Source organism: Cariama cristata, unplaced genomic scaffold (assembly GCF_000690535.1).
Source record: "Cariama cristata isolate BGI_N322 unplaced genomic scaffold, ASM69053v1 scaffold45377, whole genome shotgun sequence".
In the NCBI taxonomy this organism is placed as follows: domain Eukaryota; kingdom Metazoa; phylum Chordata; class Aves; order Cariamiformes; family Cariamidae; genus Cariama; species Cariama cristata.
In genome coordinates, this window is record NW_009628037.1 from 1 (window position 1) to 16,674 (window position 16,674).

General features: G+C 38.3%; 1 protein-coding gene across 1 annotated transcript; it reads left to right on the forward strand.

Moving 5' to 3' along the window:
• Positions 1 to 2,530: 2,530 nt before the first annotated feature.
• Positions 2,531 to 13,922, forward strand: MTRF1L (mitochondrial translational release factor 1-like; the record flags this gene model as incomplete). Its single annotated transcript, XM_009704622.1, has 6 exons — positions 2,531 to 2,610; positions 3,821 to 4,004; positions 10,060 to 10,223; positions 11,171 to 11,288; positions 13,111 to 13,247; positions 13,707 to 13,922. Coding segments are annotated over 6 exons (899 nt in total), but the record flags the coding sequence as incomplete, so codon positions are not given.
• Positions 13,923 to 16,674: the final 2,752 nt, after the last annotated feature.

Below are 16,674 nucleotides of genomic sequence, written 5' to 3' on the forward strand. Positions count from 1 at the left end.
TGTAGCGCCGCGCAGCAGGGCGGCCGCGCCCTCCCGTGGCGGGAGAGCGGTGAAGCTCGGGGAGGGTCGGAGAGCTGTCAGCGGGGGGAGCGTGGGGCACTTTCCGTGCCTTCCGTTGCCGAAGGCAAAGAAACGCCCTGAGCAGAGGTCAGGGTAAAGTGAGCGGGAGAGGCTTATCCGCGGGCGTTGGGAGCCGCTGATACCTGAAGGAAGAGCAGCGTGATGGCAGCTATTTCATATAAAATAAAGATAGTTAATCAGGGATAAGAAACACTTAATTTTTTTTTTTTTCTGTCATACAGACCAGTCTGCCTGCCTGTTTGCATCCATTTCGGCAATTATAGACCTCAGCATCTGTTTGTGCTGCCTCCACACTGTAGTTTAACTTTGTATTGTATTAGTAGCTGCACGCTTTTAGTGTTGCCAAATAGTGAATTTTTTACCCTGGATCAAACTTCGTTTTGGTAGCAGTTAGAAGCCAAAACGCTTTGGAGTACTTTTAAGAGTACTTTAAAGTAGTACTTGAAGATCAGTGAACGTTCACTAGATCATGAGATGTTCCCTGGATCATTTAATACTTACTACTTTGCTAAATACTGATTAATCAAAAGTGTTAATTGTGGTCAGTTTTTCTGACTAGTGGAGATGGCAAACATTGTCTAAAAGCAAATGTTTTGGTTTTCTTTTTTCTATTCTCTGTCACCTCAGATTGAAAAAGGAGAAATGGTTCCTTTGAAAAACTAATCATTGACTCAAACTAACTGAATGAAATGGAATGGAAGATTTTTTTTTTTTTCCCTTCCTTTCAGAACCTGCTGAAGAAGTCAGTGTCATCAAAACCAGGCTTAGAACTTCAGCAAAGTGAAGTGATCACAAGGGCTTAGTAACTTTCAGCACTTCTGTAGTTCATCCTTTAAAATATTTGTAGATATTGTCTTAAACTGATTTTAGAGCCTATGTTATATTTGCATCTTAAAGTATGTAACTGCTGTTAATTGTTATATTAGATTATTTATTAATTGTATAATAATTGCATTATCAGTAGCTGGTTTGACTGATAGATTTGTAATTCCTTAATTCTTAGCCTTCCTTCTGTTGGCCTTAATGACTAGCCCTTGATCAGTCAGTAGTTATTGTAAAGAAATGTAGATAGTTGGAGTTGATCATGTTTAAAGAGTTGTGGTTAGTCAGGTAGTCAATCGTGCATGCTCTTAGCCAGCTGTAGGTAAAGCATCTTCGTTGTTTAAACCAATTTACGCATGATTATCTTTTTAATTTGCTTTTTACAGAAGTGAAGGGGGGATTAACTCACCAATATTAAACCTAAATTCTAAAGGCAAAAAGTTTCATTTAAAGTGGTGCTAGTGATTAAATGCAGTTACAGTGCTGAAAAGATGTGGCTTTATTGTAACAGTGCACCTCCCGACTCAGCTGAACGTATGTAAAAGCTTGAAGTACACAGAAAAAATAAGTCTAGCATCTTTCTTTTTCTTCTCTTGCTGCTGACGGTGCAGTTACGTCTCCCTGTGCCTGCCCCAGTTCTCCCTTTTTCTTTGTGTGTACTATTTTCCCCTTTTTGGGATAATATTTTTTTTCTTCTGAGTGAGTGAGCCGCATCAGTGCGGATCAGAGGCTACTTAAGATGTTGACTTGTTTAAAATTTTGGGGGGAGGGGAGGGGATGTGTGTGAATTTTGAAAGAAAAACAAGTCTTAATTTTAAAGCATTACTATTGATCAGTCAAGTAACACTTTAAAATTACAAGTTCCTCTTATTATGCAAGAGTTCTTCCATACCTTTGTTTTTAGTGATGCGTTAGAAGTTTTGCAGCTGTTCTGGAATAAATTGACAGACGTAAAATACTTGAAATTACTACTACTATCCCCAAGTTTTTTGCATGCAATGATAGGGGTAAAGGTCCTTTTAATGAAGAGTGTCAAGTGTGGGACTGCTGTGCTCTTTAAATCCTTGATGTTCCTGTCACATTGTAATCCAGAAAGTAATTTCTTAGAATGACAGAGTGGCTGAGGTGGGAAGGGACCTCTGGAGATCGCCTGGTCCAAACCCCTGCTCGAGCAGGGTCACCTACAGCAGGTTCGCTCAGGGTTGTGTCCAGTCGGGGTTTGAATATCTCCAAGGATGGAGACTCCACAACCTCTCTGGGCAACCTCTGCCACTGTTTGACCACCAGCACAGCAATTGTTTTTTTGGTTGAGTTTGGGTTTGTTTTGTTTTGTTTTGTTGTTTAAGTGGAACTTCTTGTACTACAGATTTTCCCATGAGCAATATCAGAAATATCACCTGAACAATATCAGAAAACACTCTTAATATGTACTGTGTATCTTCGTTACAGATTGTATTATTAATTTCATTTTCTGACAGTTTTAGCGTGTTGGAGGGGTTTGTGTGGTGGGGTGTTTGTGGTGGTTTTTTTTTTGTAGAGTAAGTGCGTCATGCGGCTATTTTTCAGAAGGTTTTCTGAGAGTGGCACTGATGTAAGTCTGAGGATTAACCGTACTCAAATATTCCAGATGAGAATGAAGATTTCCAGAAGCTTGCAGAAAGGGAAATCGCCTCCTGTGAAGAAGAGATAGCTGAACTGAAACACCAGGTTAGATCCCCTTTAAAAGCCTCTATTTCCTTGCCATTCTTAAATTAATAAAGCCAGATTGTCTTCTCATCAAAAGAAGATATATACAGTAGACTCTTCTCCTCCTCCCCACGCTGCCAATTATACTCCTCAACTAGTGTCTGTTATCTAAGGAAAATGAAAAATGCAGATGGTATAGAGACAGCCTGTAAGTGCCTATGTGTACCTGAAATTGTTTGAATCAATACATCTTTATAAGTAGATGCTACAGTTTGTCTTGCCTGGGTGTTCCTTGATAGATGTCCAGCTTTTTATCTGTTGGAAACATTAAACTTGTATAGTGTCACACACAGCAGTGGTTTTGAAAAAAATAGTTTAGTACTATGTAACTACTTTAGACTGCTACCTGATACAGGATCTACATAGTATCTATGTTCTTTAACATAAAAATAATGATCTTTACATAAACTGTTAAATATACTTAATGTTACTAGTGAAGGAGAAGCTGGTGTCACATTCTTTACTCCTTCGACAACAATGCAACAGTCGCTTTATGAATATTTTTGTAAATATTTATGATTTTGCCAAAAGAAGTCATCTGTGGAAAGAAACATCACCTAATGCTAGTAAAGGAAGATGATTGAAAAGCATTTGCAAATCATCCACAGTTTTGGTCCAGCCTGCAAAATTGTGATACAGTTTTTTGGTTCTAGTCTATCTTTCTCCTACAGTTCAATACACAGCTGGCTCTCCCTTTTTAAATAAATAAATTAATAATACAGCTGAGTTGTTGTTGAAGGACTGTCCTGAACATCCATACCTTCTTAGCTCTGCAGTTGAGACCAAGTTAAAAGGGAACTTGATGGGAAGGGAGATGCTCAGTTGTCTTGCAAGATCTGGTGTGTATCCTGTGGTGTCCAAACGTCACAGTGCTCCTGATGGGTGAAAACTTCTGTGAAGTTTTGTAGGTCTTGAGAGAGACCTGTGTAGCTCCTGCGACTGTGAACAGACACAGGGAGCCTTCTTGTGATGCAGCATCCCCCCCACCTGTTCCTGAATGCTGCTTCTTCACTGCAAGAGGTGTGAGAAGCCTCTCCTCAGGGCAACCAATGAGTTAGTGCAGGAGAATGCAGCCTAGATCGATTACAGGCTTGTCTGGCATTTTATACTATCTCACTTGTGGATAGCAGTGTCAGAGGGAAGTCTTAGCTGCGTATTTTTGTATTTGCAGATAGTGTTGCTTTTGATTCCTTCAGAAGAAACAGACAAGAGTGATCTTGTCATGGAAGTAACTGCTGGAGTCGGAGGGCAAGAAGCCACGCTGTTCACCTCAGAGATATTTGATATGTATCAACGATATGCTGCCTATAAAAAGTGGAAATTTGAAATATTAGAATACTTTCCCAGTGAAATAGGTCAGTAATGAAAATACTTAATCTTTGTAACTTTTTAATTTAAGTTGAAACACTAATTCATATGACACTTGAATTCCCTGACTACAGGAAGCTAATTTACACTAACTTAATTTTAGAAGTGGAAGATGGTTTGAATATCTGAGTACAACTTTCCTTGGCTTCTGTATTTGAGAATGAAATTCCATTTCAGGAGTACCATTAAAATACTAAAGTGATAAAAAATAAAACTTGTCTTTCAGTAGTTTCAAAAAGTAGAAATGAAACTAAGTGCTTGGCAGGAGAACATTCAGAAAATGATGCAGATACCTTTTTAGCTTTATTTTCTTACAAATACGGATTAGATGTATTTTTTATTTGGAAATGCTGTTCTACTTAGTTTCTTAGTGTTTCCAGTGCTTATAGATCAGTTTGGTGGCAGGTTGAAAGTCTGTTTATTATTATGGATCCCTTGGCAAACAGGGATCTGTATAATTAGAACTATTCTTGAGGTTTAATCAAAAACATCTTGAATTTATCTGAAGTAATGTCATCTGAGGATTTATATAAGGAAATGGGATGTTTGGATATAGCTCATCTGTAACAACTAATGGATGAGCAAAGTGGGGGAATTGTTGAGACTTTGAGAGGCGAGATAAGAGATCTAATTATTTATGAAAGTCTTCAACTATAATTTCACAAGTAATCAGTTTAACAGCTTGATGCCAGTAAAAGGACATGCTTCTCCTTTTTCCCCTCTTCCTTACTGCGCCTCTACCTGTCTGAGCAGATCTACCTTTTTTTTTTTTTTTTGGTCTGTTTTGATTTCCTTTCACTTAAACTGGCAAAAACTTCTTTTTATGACTGGGGTAGGTTTTTTTGGTCTAGTTAATGTGTTGAATCAGTTCTTGTGAACCTTAGAGCTAGCAAAAGATAAGCAGCAACATGGGGCTGAATGCAAGGAGGTAGAAAAACCTGGATCTTCTGTTGATGATGAGCTGTGAAGCTGGTTCACTGCATCTCATGGAACAGTGTCTTCGCAAAGATCGGGATTGGTAGGTTTACACAACAAACTGAGGTAGTTAATCCAGTTAGCGAGTAAAGTTGTTTCACAAAGATCAGGCTGCTGTCTCTGTGTTGCTGCTGACTTCTTTGCATTGGCACTTGTGATTATGCATCTTTGCAAGTCAATCCAACTGAAAAAGAGCACAAAAACCCCTCTGACTAGTTTTCAGGTCCAATCCAGCACAAGAGAAGAGGAGAAATGCTCATGAGGGCAGTGGAGGCAGAAGTGTGTGTCTGCTGGTGGTGACAGTGAGAAAACCAGGACTTCCTTCCAGCAGCAAGAGGTTCAGTTAGCTTAAGCTAACTGTGAAACTGCAATCCCAAACATGCCTAACCAGTGTCAGGGATTTCGGGTTTTTGTTGACAGGTTGCTAGCCATGTTTCTTAGCAGGCCAGATTTGCTAAGTCTGTTAACAGATCTGCAAGCTTGCTGTTACTTATGCTGTTGTGAGTAAAGCTAGCACATTTTGCTTAGTTACATTGCCTCCACAGCAATACGTATATATCATAGTGGGTATGGATCAGTAGATCGGCACTGGTGCAGTTTACTGCTCCTACCTCAGATTGGTTGTGAAACTTTACCTGTATTGATACTTTCATCAGCTTTTTTTTTCTTTTTTGGTGAAACTTTGAAGAAGAAATGAGAAAAGTTAGGATGTTAGGATATGCAATCTGTCAGAAAAACTCTAATCTTTTTCAGTCAACACAATATAATTGCAGAGAGATTTTTAGCAAGCTTTGAGAAACGTGAAGCATCTTCTAACACTTCTTCTGTTTACTTATGCAGTATTTTGGACTCAATGATATTTTCAAGTATCTTGAACCTTTTCTTTTTCAACCGTGTAGAAATTCACGAAAAATAAATATCCACAACTCTCCTAACTGAGCTTCTCATGTCAGTGAGCTACTTTCCCTTTCTAATGAGGGTCTTTCTGTGCTCTAAGACCCTTCTTGCATAAGTACAGTTTTTGATTCACTGTTATATATTGAGGGGTTAAAAGAAGGTTCAAAAATTGGACTCCATGGAAGAAATACAATGGACACCACAAACTGGGAACTTGAAAATCTAGGTACAGGCTTGATTTGTTGTCTGTATTTACACTTCAGAAAAGGGAGGCCTATGTCTTCACCTTTCAGATATGCAGATACAATTTAACTTACTATGGATTTCACTTACACTTCTAGGTTCTTAAAATATTTAATAGAACTTGATTTTTTAAAGTGTTATATCTATAAAATGTTCAAATAACTTTCTTTGGAGTTCTTAGCAGGTGTCTTATTTCAAGTCGATGAACGTGAACTCAGGTTTTCACAGTATCAGAATCTCCTTCTGGAGTGGCTGTTGTCGATTCAGTTAATATACTTCTTAATTTAATGACGCTTGAATTCAGTATTGACTAATACCTAGATTTGTTACTATTAGTAAACTTTTTCTTTTTATGATCAAGAGGTAAACTGTTTGCACAGTTCAAGTGAAGACAGGGACAAGAACCAGCTTCATTACAGCACAGCTTGTTGCTGAAAGAGGAAAGTCATGTTTATCCCCGTTCATGACCACGCAAATGCTTTGCCAGGAACTAGGCCAGTTCAGCCTTCAAAGCCAACAGAAATCTGTTAACTTTTTTTTTTTTTAAAGTAAAGGAATAAACATGGTGCAGGTTAGATGGGTGTAAACAGAATCGTGGAAGGGTCTGAGTCTTTTTTATTTCATATACTAGGGGGAGAGGAGAGTTGTCCTTTCCACTGAGGCACGACTTAGATGGGGTAAACCCCAGCAGTCACATACAACTTCACCTTCAGAGCACAGTTTCACAGTCAGCTTAAACAAGGGCTATCCCACCTTCCAGCCAACTGCCAGCCATATGTTCCTTCTCTCTCTCAGCTCGAGCAATTTTGAGGCCACAGTGCTAATTGGATCAATCCACTGATTTGGCTTAAAAACTGTCTGTTATTGGGTAGTTTTAAGTCAGGTCTGACTCAACTTGCAGTCCTGTGATTAGAAGAGAAAAGGAGTTGTGCTTTACTACCCCTTTGGTGAAAGCTTAGTCCTTGGACAAAGAGCCTACATCCTCAGAGGCATTCTCTTTAATGCCTTAAATGGGAAATTGAAGCAGTACATTAACCTAGTGTGTATCTATCCATATTTTCTCTTTGAAATGGCTACGTTTTTAATGGCTTTATATTTATTCTAACCCCTTTTTGCCTTGCTGAGGGCTTGCCTGTGCACTGAAATAAAAGTTTAGGAAGGTAGGATGTAAATTTAGAGAAAAATAAAGGCAGCCCTAGCCTTTGTCAGCCTCTTGCAGTGTATTTTCTGATCTTACTTGCAGGACTACCTATTGTAAAAACTGAGGAGCTAGAAATAAATTGGGAGGTAGGGGCACTATAGATGGCACTGCCACTGAAAGGCATGTTTGAACCCACAGGTTCAAAGTGTCTGTGCTGTGCTGAGTAAGAACAGAGTTAAGGATGCTTGCTGGTGACACTAGGCTGTTGCATCCCACCTACACTCCATTTTTATGGACTGCATGAGCAAAAGCAAGGTCCTACGTTAAAACATCAAACTCATTCATTTCAGAGAGCTCCAGAATTTGACTGAAATCTGAATGTGAGCATGTGTGAACAAGGTGAATGTTAAACAAAGCTGCAATTAAGAACTGGTTTCAGTCCACTCTTAACTGACTTTATTGACCTACCCCAAGGGATGCCACTGTGCAAAAATAGCACGTTCAAGATTTAGCACGCACATTAAAGCACAAGCCCACATGTCATTATTTGTCCACTGCCTCTCACCCTGTAGTCGTGGGCAGAGACACAGATATGGGACTTTGTCTCAATGTGGATGTAAGATGCCACAGAAAAAAATGAGTGCAAACTCACACCCTTGTGCTGTGCATATCAACTTTCAGGATAGAGAGGGACATTTTATTTGAAAGGGGCAAGCACATAGTAAGACCTAACTACATTTCACAGGCCTACAACATGTCTGCCAGGGTAAAGGGTTTGTTGAAGTTTCATTGGATTTGGCTGCATTTCATATTAAACCTGTGTTGGTATTAGTTCATTTGAAGCAGTATGACCTAAATGCCTGTCTTTTGAACTAGCTTCTTGGTCATCTTACACTAAGCACTGTGGTGCCACAGGCACGGTTATCACTGCAAACTTAAACTTCCTTGAATGTGTCACATGTGGCTGCAGCTCAAGTAGATAGACTGTACCCAAGGTATATATATTAATGCCAGGAGAAGTGAGGGAGAAAAGACAGAACATTAGCTTTTGCAGTGAACTGCTTATCACGTAATTAATACATGTCAGTAGTGCCGCAGCCATGTGGACACTGACATTATTTTCACTCCTGACATAGCCTGGCTTCTTCTTCCATGTGCAGAGGTTGCTTATGATTTTTTTAGTACTTGCTTTTATATGTAAAGGAGTAAGTAAGTTTTATTACTCAACTACACTAATTATTTTACGTTATATAAGATTCTTTTAAGTAAAGAAGAAATCTTTTCTTCATTTGAGTAGCATTTGCACAGCAGTAGAAAGATTTCACACTGCCTGTTAGAATAAAACTTACTGATCTAAACTGAAGATTTTTACAGATACTCTTATTTGTTAAACTACATGGTTTATGGTCAGATTTATTGTAAACATGATGGATTTATCTTACAGAATTGATAGTAGGTAACAGCTATAAATTAAATCAGTGAAGCACTAGGTGTGTTGAACAGTGCATTTGAGTCAAAGCGGTACAGATTTGTACAAGTAGGAGAAAAATTTTAAGACAGAAGGGCAAAAATGAAAGAGAAAGGAAGCGGCAGTTTAGACTATTTTCCACAAACGTGACTGTAAAAGGAAATATGTTTTACTAAAGGTATGAGGGAACATTAAATTTCTCTAACAAAAACATTAGCAAACCTCAATGGAGGTGAAAACCCTAGCCTATGTTCTGGCTGATCATTTTTTCCTGCTCTGCAGGGCATTTTCAGATTCTGCATTGTCTTAATTTTCCTTTTTTAAAAAGCTGCTATCTTGTCCCTATGGTTGATTTCCTTAGTCTAGAGATAGCCTAAACCAGTATTTCTGAGAAGTATGTGCTGCTGCTTTTCCTCAGCCGTGGTTTCATGTTGCAAGACTTCAACAGCAATACTCTTTCAAGGCTGCCTATCTCCTCTTTAATTATTCCCTTGGCACACCATCCACTCTGCTGAGAATGGGATCTGGGAACTGAGCTGGATTAAAAAACCATTACATTCTTTTATAGTGCCATCACTTCTCTGATCCTTCAAACAGTTATACTGGCATGACTGAAGGGTTTGCACACTAGCAAACAAGGAAGAGCAAGAATGCCATAAACTCGTACTGCAACAGACTCTTTCTGTCACGAAGCCATGATTGTATTGGCCTTTACTTCCAAGTTCCAAGCTGTTCAATGCTAGTTTTTAGTACATTGCTGTCAAGTGTTTTGCTAGATGTATTGATTAGAGGGGCAGGAGTTGGAGTTCTGCTCGCTCCAAAGGAGCAAAAGATTAAAACGGAATGAAAGAGCAAAGGCAAGACATGGGTAGGATGCATAGAGGAGAATGGATAAGAAGAGTATGAATAACACTCATCCTTTAGTTAGAGTTGGGTTTTTTTCCATTGAATGACAAGGTTTTGAACTAACAATAAAATGATGTAGTTTCTGAAGGCGCCATTCAAAATTTGATCTGTATGTAAGTTTACTACTGGTGTTAGAGTTCTACTGTGGTTTGTGATTGTATGTGTGCATGTATATACATGGTTTGTAGATAATAATTTGACAGTCCTGTACTTGAGATAGTGTGTGAGTATGTATGTCAGGCTTTGTTTTTAACAGTATTTTTGGTATAATTTTGCCTAAGTATTTAAATGGTAAATTCATAATTTTAAGAAACAAATGAAAATTATGTCTAAATGCACTGTTTGAAATATAACAGCATAGTACCAACAGTTTTCCTTACAGGTTTACAACTGTCTTTCTTCTGTATTTAAGGTGGCCTAAGACATGCAGTTGCCAGTATAGCAGGTCTTGAGGCTTACAAGTACATGAAATTTGAAGGAGGAGTGCATCGTGTTCAGCGGGTACCAAAGACAGAAAAACAAGGACGCGTTCACACCAGTACAATGACTGTTGCAATATTACCCCAACCCACCAAGGTAATATTTATCTTTTAGCATAACAGACTTTAGCACAAGCAATGTTTTCACATGCCATATTGCTGATACCCAAGTGTTTTCTGTCTCAGTCTTGTTATTCTGTCTCTCTTGTTATTCTGTCTAAATGCCTTTTTTTAATCTTAGTTTTAAACTAGTCATATTTGTTCATTTATTTTTGTTTAGGGGGGTGAATTAAAGAATTTCTGGATTTCCTCATGATCCTAGTCTCAAGAAAGTCACTGGCAGTTTACTTCACTATAACTTGAAAATTCACTGTGACTGTGTCTTGCATGTTTTGTGGAAAACTTTATATTTTTTACAAAGTAACAGAAGACTGAATTAGCTTACAGAGCTCATAGAGATTTCTTGTAGCACCTCCTCTTCCCCATTTTGGTCGCGTCCTCACTTTCCCCTTCCAAAGTGTACGGGTGATAACTCATTCTCGCCATATTTGTTTGGTTAAAAACAAATGGCTAAGAATTAAAGCTTTGTTTTGATCTTTGTTTCATGTTGACCTAGCAAATTGTCAAAGATGTTACTCCTTCCTGTTCTCTCCTGAAGTTGGCTCGCTTTTCCTCCCAGAGACCGTTGCCCCATTCCAGAGTCAGCAAAGGGAATATGTTCCGTTTTATCTAAAAACCGTCTGGTCAAGTTCAAATGCAAGTTAACTCTGCTGAAAGAGGGTGCAGAGCTTTTGCTAAGGGTTGGTTATGCCTTAAGCTACTATTTTTCTGATTTCGTGGATTCCATCATGTCACATTCCAATCTGGCTACAAGGATTTGTTAATATGTTTATAACTGGATGTGAGCTACCACTCATAAACTTTAAATGCTTGAATGTGCTTTATAAAATAAACCAACTCTGCATATTTGACATCTGTCTAGAAAGAAGCAACATAAATGTGTTCTTTTTTGTTGTTGTTGTTTTTCCCTGTCTCCTATGACAGATGAGGCTGCAAATTAATCCAAATGATCTACGGATAGAAACAAAGCGAGCTAGTGGAGCTGGAGGCCAGCATGTCAATACCACAGACAGTGCTGTACGGATAGTTCATGTTCCAACAGGTACTTCATTTTTTCCTTAGTATAAGATCTACATTGCAAAACTGCTGTCAGAATATCTTTTGAAACAATGGTTTTATTTTCAAACTTGGACAACAGTAGAGCAGAGTTTTCATGTAGTTTTCATGTGTGCTTACATTACTCTAAATGCACCATCTTGTGCCCACTCCAATTTGTAATAGTAAAGACTACTGGCTTCAGTAGGTAAGCTGTCCATTTTGCCATGAAGCATGACACTCTAAAAGCATCCAGATCAGTTTCTATGAAAAAGTTACATTTAAGCTTTCAAATAATGGAAAAGAAACTGAAAAACAGACTAGGTTAAAATCTGATGATTTGCCTTTTCTTGACTTGTCTCCAAAAGAGAGATTGCTCTATTTCCATATTAAAATGTTGCTTTTAATTGCAGAGTCTACTCGGGATGCCAGCTTCCATTTATCTGCTGGCTCCTTTTGCATAGATTACACACATAATTAGGAGGCCCATCCCCAGGGCTCAGGTTAGGAAACGTAGGAGGGATAAGATATACCTTCAAATGCTACCTGATTTTAGCAATTGTTTTTTTTTTTTAATTGCCATTCCTAAGCTTTTTACTTCCCTTTGAGCAATCCACAACAGCTTCCTTGACTTTCATTGCTTTTTAACTTTTCCTCTTCTCTACCACAAACATTAGTCAGGCTTTACAACTTCAGGGTAATCCTGAGTGCTCTTTATCTTCACATATAAAGATTTTTGCCACGCATTTCTTCTTATTTATTGAAGACATTAACCCATTCTGCACTTGCTGCATTACCTCAGTAAAGCAGAAGGTAAGCACTGGAGGGGATGGAATTCTGTTGAAGATATGATGACAAAAAGGTACTCCATATTCAAAAAGTTTTGGATTGCCTGCATGTTTGGAAAAAAAAAAAACCAAAAACCAACACAAACTGAAATCAGCAAATGATCTCAGTTTTTGCTGAAGGCAGTTACTAGTGTTTGTTATAGAAATCTTAAAATGTATTGCAAATTTTTTTGTGGTTATGCACGAGAGATGGTTCATAGGGGGTTTTATATCTCACCTTATCTCCTGGCTTTTTCCTGTTCCACCTTTCCCGTCTTCATTCCCCTTGATCTCTCTTGCTTTACAATTGTCTTGTTACTTCTTTTTCTGTCACCCTCACTCTTTTTATAAACCTTCATTGTGATCCAAAAAGTTGATTGTAAACAAGTCTTTCATAAAGTAATACTCTGTAATCTTATAAAAGCATAGTGTAATCTTACCATAGTTACTTCAAATAAATCCAAATAACAACTTAGCTTGTGCTGTCGTCTTCCTGTATTTCTTCTCCCTACTCGTTTCTTAGGCTGTTGATTTCTCATCTTAACTTGAATTGTATGTTTTGGGGGAAGAAACCACACCTTTTTTTAAAGAAAATAGTGCCCCCCTTTGTATATTCTGATCAAATTCTATATAGTCACTATCTCGTGTATTTTACTGCTCATTAAATCCTAAATTTCCTGGAACTGTGGCCAAAAATTAGAAGTATTAAAGGTGTCTTCTATAAGTCAGATCACATTACGTATCTTTTATTTCATTATCTACATGTTGTCCAACATACTGAGTTAAATTTCTTGTCTTAAGAACCTGTACAACTCAGCCTGCACATCTGTCCCAAAATGTATTATTAGACATTAATAAGCCTGGACTTTTACATTCCCAGTCTAAAATACATATTGAAGAAAGAAATAGCTTATTGTAATGTAATAAAAATCTTCTAGAAATTGCAAAACCCTTTTAGTATGTGTTACTCTTAAGTGTTAAATGTCATGATATTTTTGGCAGGGATCGTGTCTGAATGTCAGCAAGAAAGATCTCAAATTAGAAACAAAGAGAAGGCTATGCAAATGCTATATGCTAAACTATACAACGCCAAACTGGAAGAAGAAACCAAAAAGAGAAACAGTGTTCGAAAGATTCAAGTAAGTTTCATTTAATAAAGAGATGATTCTGTACGAGCATATGTTCTTGAGGTAGCTCCTGTGTTGAACTGCAAATAATAAATGGAAATATAGAAGGGCAGGAGCCCAGGAAGGACTTACATGAGGCAAAAAAAATTACATTCTACTTCAGCAATAAAGGTCGTATATTAGCCAGACTTAAAATTTCAGTAGTATGTAAATTCTAGAGATCTAGTGAAACAAATTGGATTACAGCATAAAGAACCAGAATAGTATTACAAAAAGATACAGTAAAATTGCTCTTTTACATGTTTGAAAACAATTACTGCAACTACTGAACTGGTCTGAGTACTACATAACTGTAACAAATTTTGGATAATCATGGGAGGAAGAGAAAGCTTTCGCTTTAGATGCTTAATCAATACTACATCCTTTTTATAAAAAGATGATGATGATAAATTGATTCTTCTTGTTTGATAGATTGGGACTAAAGGAAGGTCGGAGAAGATCAGAACATACAACTTTCCACAGGACCGGATTACTGACCACAGGATAAGCAGATCAGTGCATCATATTGACTGTTTCATGCTAGGGGAAGAAATGCTAGATGAAATGATACAAACTCTGAGAGAATATGCTGACTATGAATCTTTAATGGAAATTATTTCAGAAAATGAAAGAAAGAATCTATCCTGAACATTGCTCTTTGTCAGCCCATTACAACAGATGTAGACATTTGTCTGCAAATGAGCTTTTTGGAGCACCACCCAGAAAATGCAACTGCTTTTCAGATCATGAAAGACACCACAACTTGTTTCCTCATGACTGATAAACAGTTTTCTTACTTGCTGAGTAAAAGACTTTATTACTTTCATATGAGACATTGCTGCAGCAGTCCACCTAAAAAGTAAATTTGACTGGGCCAGGAGTAACTGCATTTTTTAACTTTCTCCACTGAGAAGATACTGATACACCACTCTCGAAAGGTACGCATTAAAAAATGAGATATTGCTAGTTATAGTTTTCATTTAAACAATAGATTAAACATCAGTACAGTGTGAAATAGCTTACTTGAGAGAACAAAAAAAATCCTATTTTGTTTGAGTGATTGGAAGAAAGTGATAAATAAATGACCCCACTACTGATCTGCATTAATCCCTTATATGTGGCATGGGAGAGGGAGTCAAAGTGTATCTTCCATGTTTTCAAGGCCTTCAGGCCCTTATTAATAAACACAAAAAATTGTTTAGGAATATCCCTTGTTCAAAAAAAAAAAAGCTGTGGAAGCCAAGTGACAAGTTATATGAATTGTTTTTGAAAAGGATGTTTCTGTTCTTTAGTCAAAAGTGAAAAGAATCGTTACAATATTGTTTGGCTGATATTTCAGTCTCCATTTGGCTTCAGCTCAGTTTCTCCTTTATATTTTTAATTGACTCACTAGCTCATTGATTTTCTAAATGTTACATGGTATGAACAGCATCTTACTGTTTTTGTCTATTTATTTAACAGCATCTTAAAACATTTGATCTGTGAAAGCAAAGTAAAACTTTTGCCTTTCTAAGCTACTGATATATATGTGCGCATGTTTGTATCTGTGGGTAAAGATGACTTCTAACCTTTATTTTAGAGTACATTTTACAATCCCAAATACATATAGCAATACAAAGCCTGTGGCTTCCATGCCACATTACCCCATCATGCATTGTACTTATGCATGTGTGTATAGACACACAGAATGTATTTGCAATATAAATACCGGTAAATAAGAAATTGGAACCTAAGGGAAAATGTTACCATGAATATAGGGGTGTTTACTTTCAGACTTTTAATTAAAATTAGTGTAAGAAATTAGAATAGGAACAAAGTAAGTTTGCTACAGATAGCTTATAGAAATGTATTATTTAAACATCCTATATAATGGGCTCCCCAGGGAGGTGGTGGACTCACCATCCCTGGAGGTGTTCAAAAAACGTTTAGATGTGGCACTTCAAGACATGGTTTAGTGGGTTTAACGGGCATGGTGGCATCGCGTATACGGTTGGACTTGATGATCATTGAGGTCTCTTACAGAATCATAGAATCATTATGGTTGGAAAAATCAGCTGATTATTATCAGTTTATTATCTTCTTTTATTATATTTGAGTCTGCAGTTTGAACCAATGCATGTCAAAAAAACACATAGAATCATTTGATACCTTTATCAGCTTTGTTTTCTAGGCAATACTGCATGGTAACTATGACTAAGTTCCAAATCTTTTAATTAAAGATGCATACATTAAATTCAGATGTAGGAGTGCCTGTATGCATAAGGTGAGGCATACATTATTTCCTGTTGGTAAGTGTGAGACCTAGGTCTAGATTTACTAGCAGATTGACAATTCCCAACTGGCATATACGAAAATAAAAAGAAACATTGATGCATTTTTTTGTATAAAATAATTAGATATTGATTGGAGCAGAAACTAGGACTGAAGTCTCTATTCCTACCAGATCCATACTGTAAATGGAGGACTACAGAGCCCTTGTGACAGGCTTAACTTCATTTAAAGCCAGGCTATCTTACACCAAGTGACGGAAGGAGTTTGCGATTCCTTCTCTCTAACTTCAGCTTCCTATTCCTCCAAACAAATAAGGGCTATCAGCCAGGTCTAAGCACCGGACTACTGCATGAAACTTATGTAAGCGTTCAGGTCTTTGTCACCTTAGACCTTCCCTGATGTTCCAGCTGGTGGCCTGGCTGGCCAGATCCTGCCCGGCTCGCAGCCTCCCTGTTCTTATCCGGCTCCTGAACAGACACTGGATGTGTCGTTGCCTCGCAAGTGGCCAGCCTCTGATCGGTGTGAGAAAAGCCAGATAACATGTGGTTCTGGCAGGACGCTGACAGAGGTATCCCAAAACTGGCATCTGACAGTGTCATACAAGGTGGACTTCACTATCTTGAGCGTTACCTCCTTGGCCTGCCGTGGCAAGCTTTACTGCTTGAAGTAAAGACTTGAAGTTCCTTTCTTGCTCAGTGTTCACTTTAATGCAAGGTCTGTTGTCTCACTACAAATGCAACCTCCCTGAGCTGTGTATTTTCCGCAACAGTGGGATCCTGGCACTGGTGTCCTGTCTGCTTAGCTCCTAGCAGCACTCATCCTCACTCTGCCAACTATTAATAACGTTGATCATACTTTAAAATAAATACAATTCTTCCACGGGGAGGAACCCAGATGTAAGATCTGCCGCCAGACTTAATAAATCCTTCCCCGGTAGAGGAGCTTTGTGCACTCTGAGTGTGCAAGGATGACAGGAAGATCCCCGAAGCAAACGCAGATGCAGCTGGGAGCCAGGCAGCGCTTAGACCTGCGCCACCCCAGAGGTCGGATGTTCCTTTTGGAGGGCGCCGGGAGACCGTTCGGGTGCCGGAGGGCGGCAGAGGCCGCCGGGCGGGAGACGCTGGAGGCC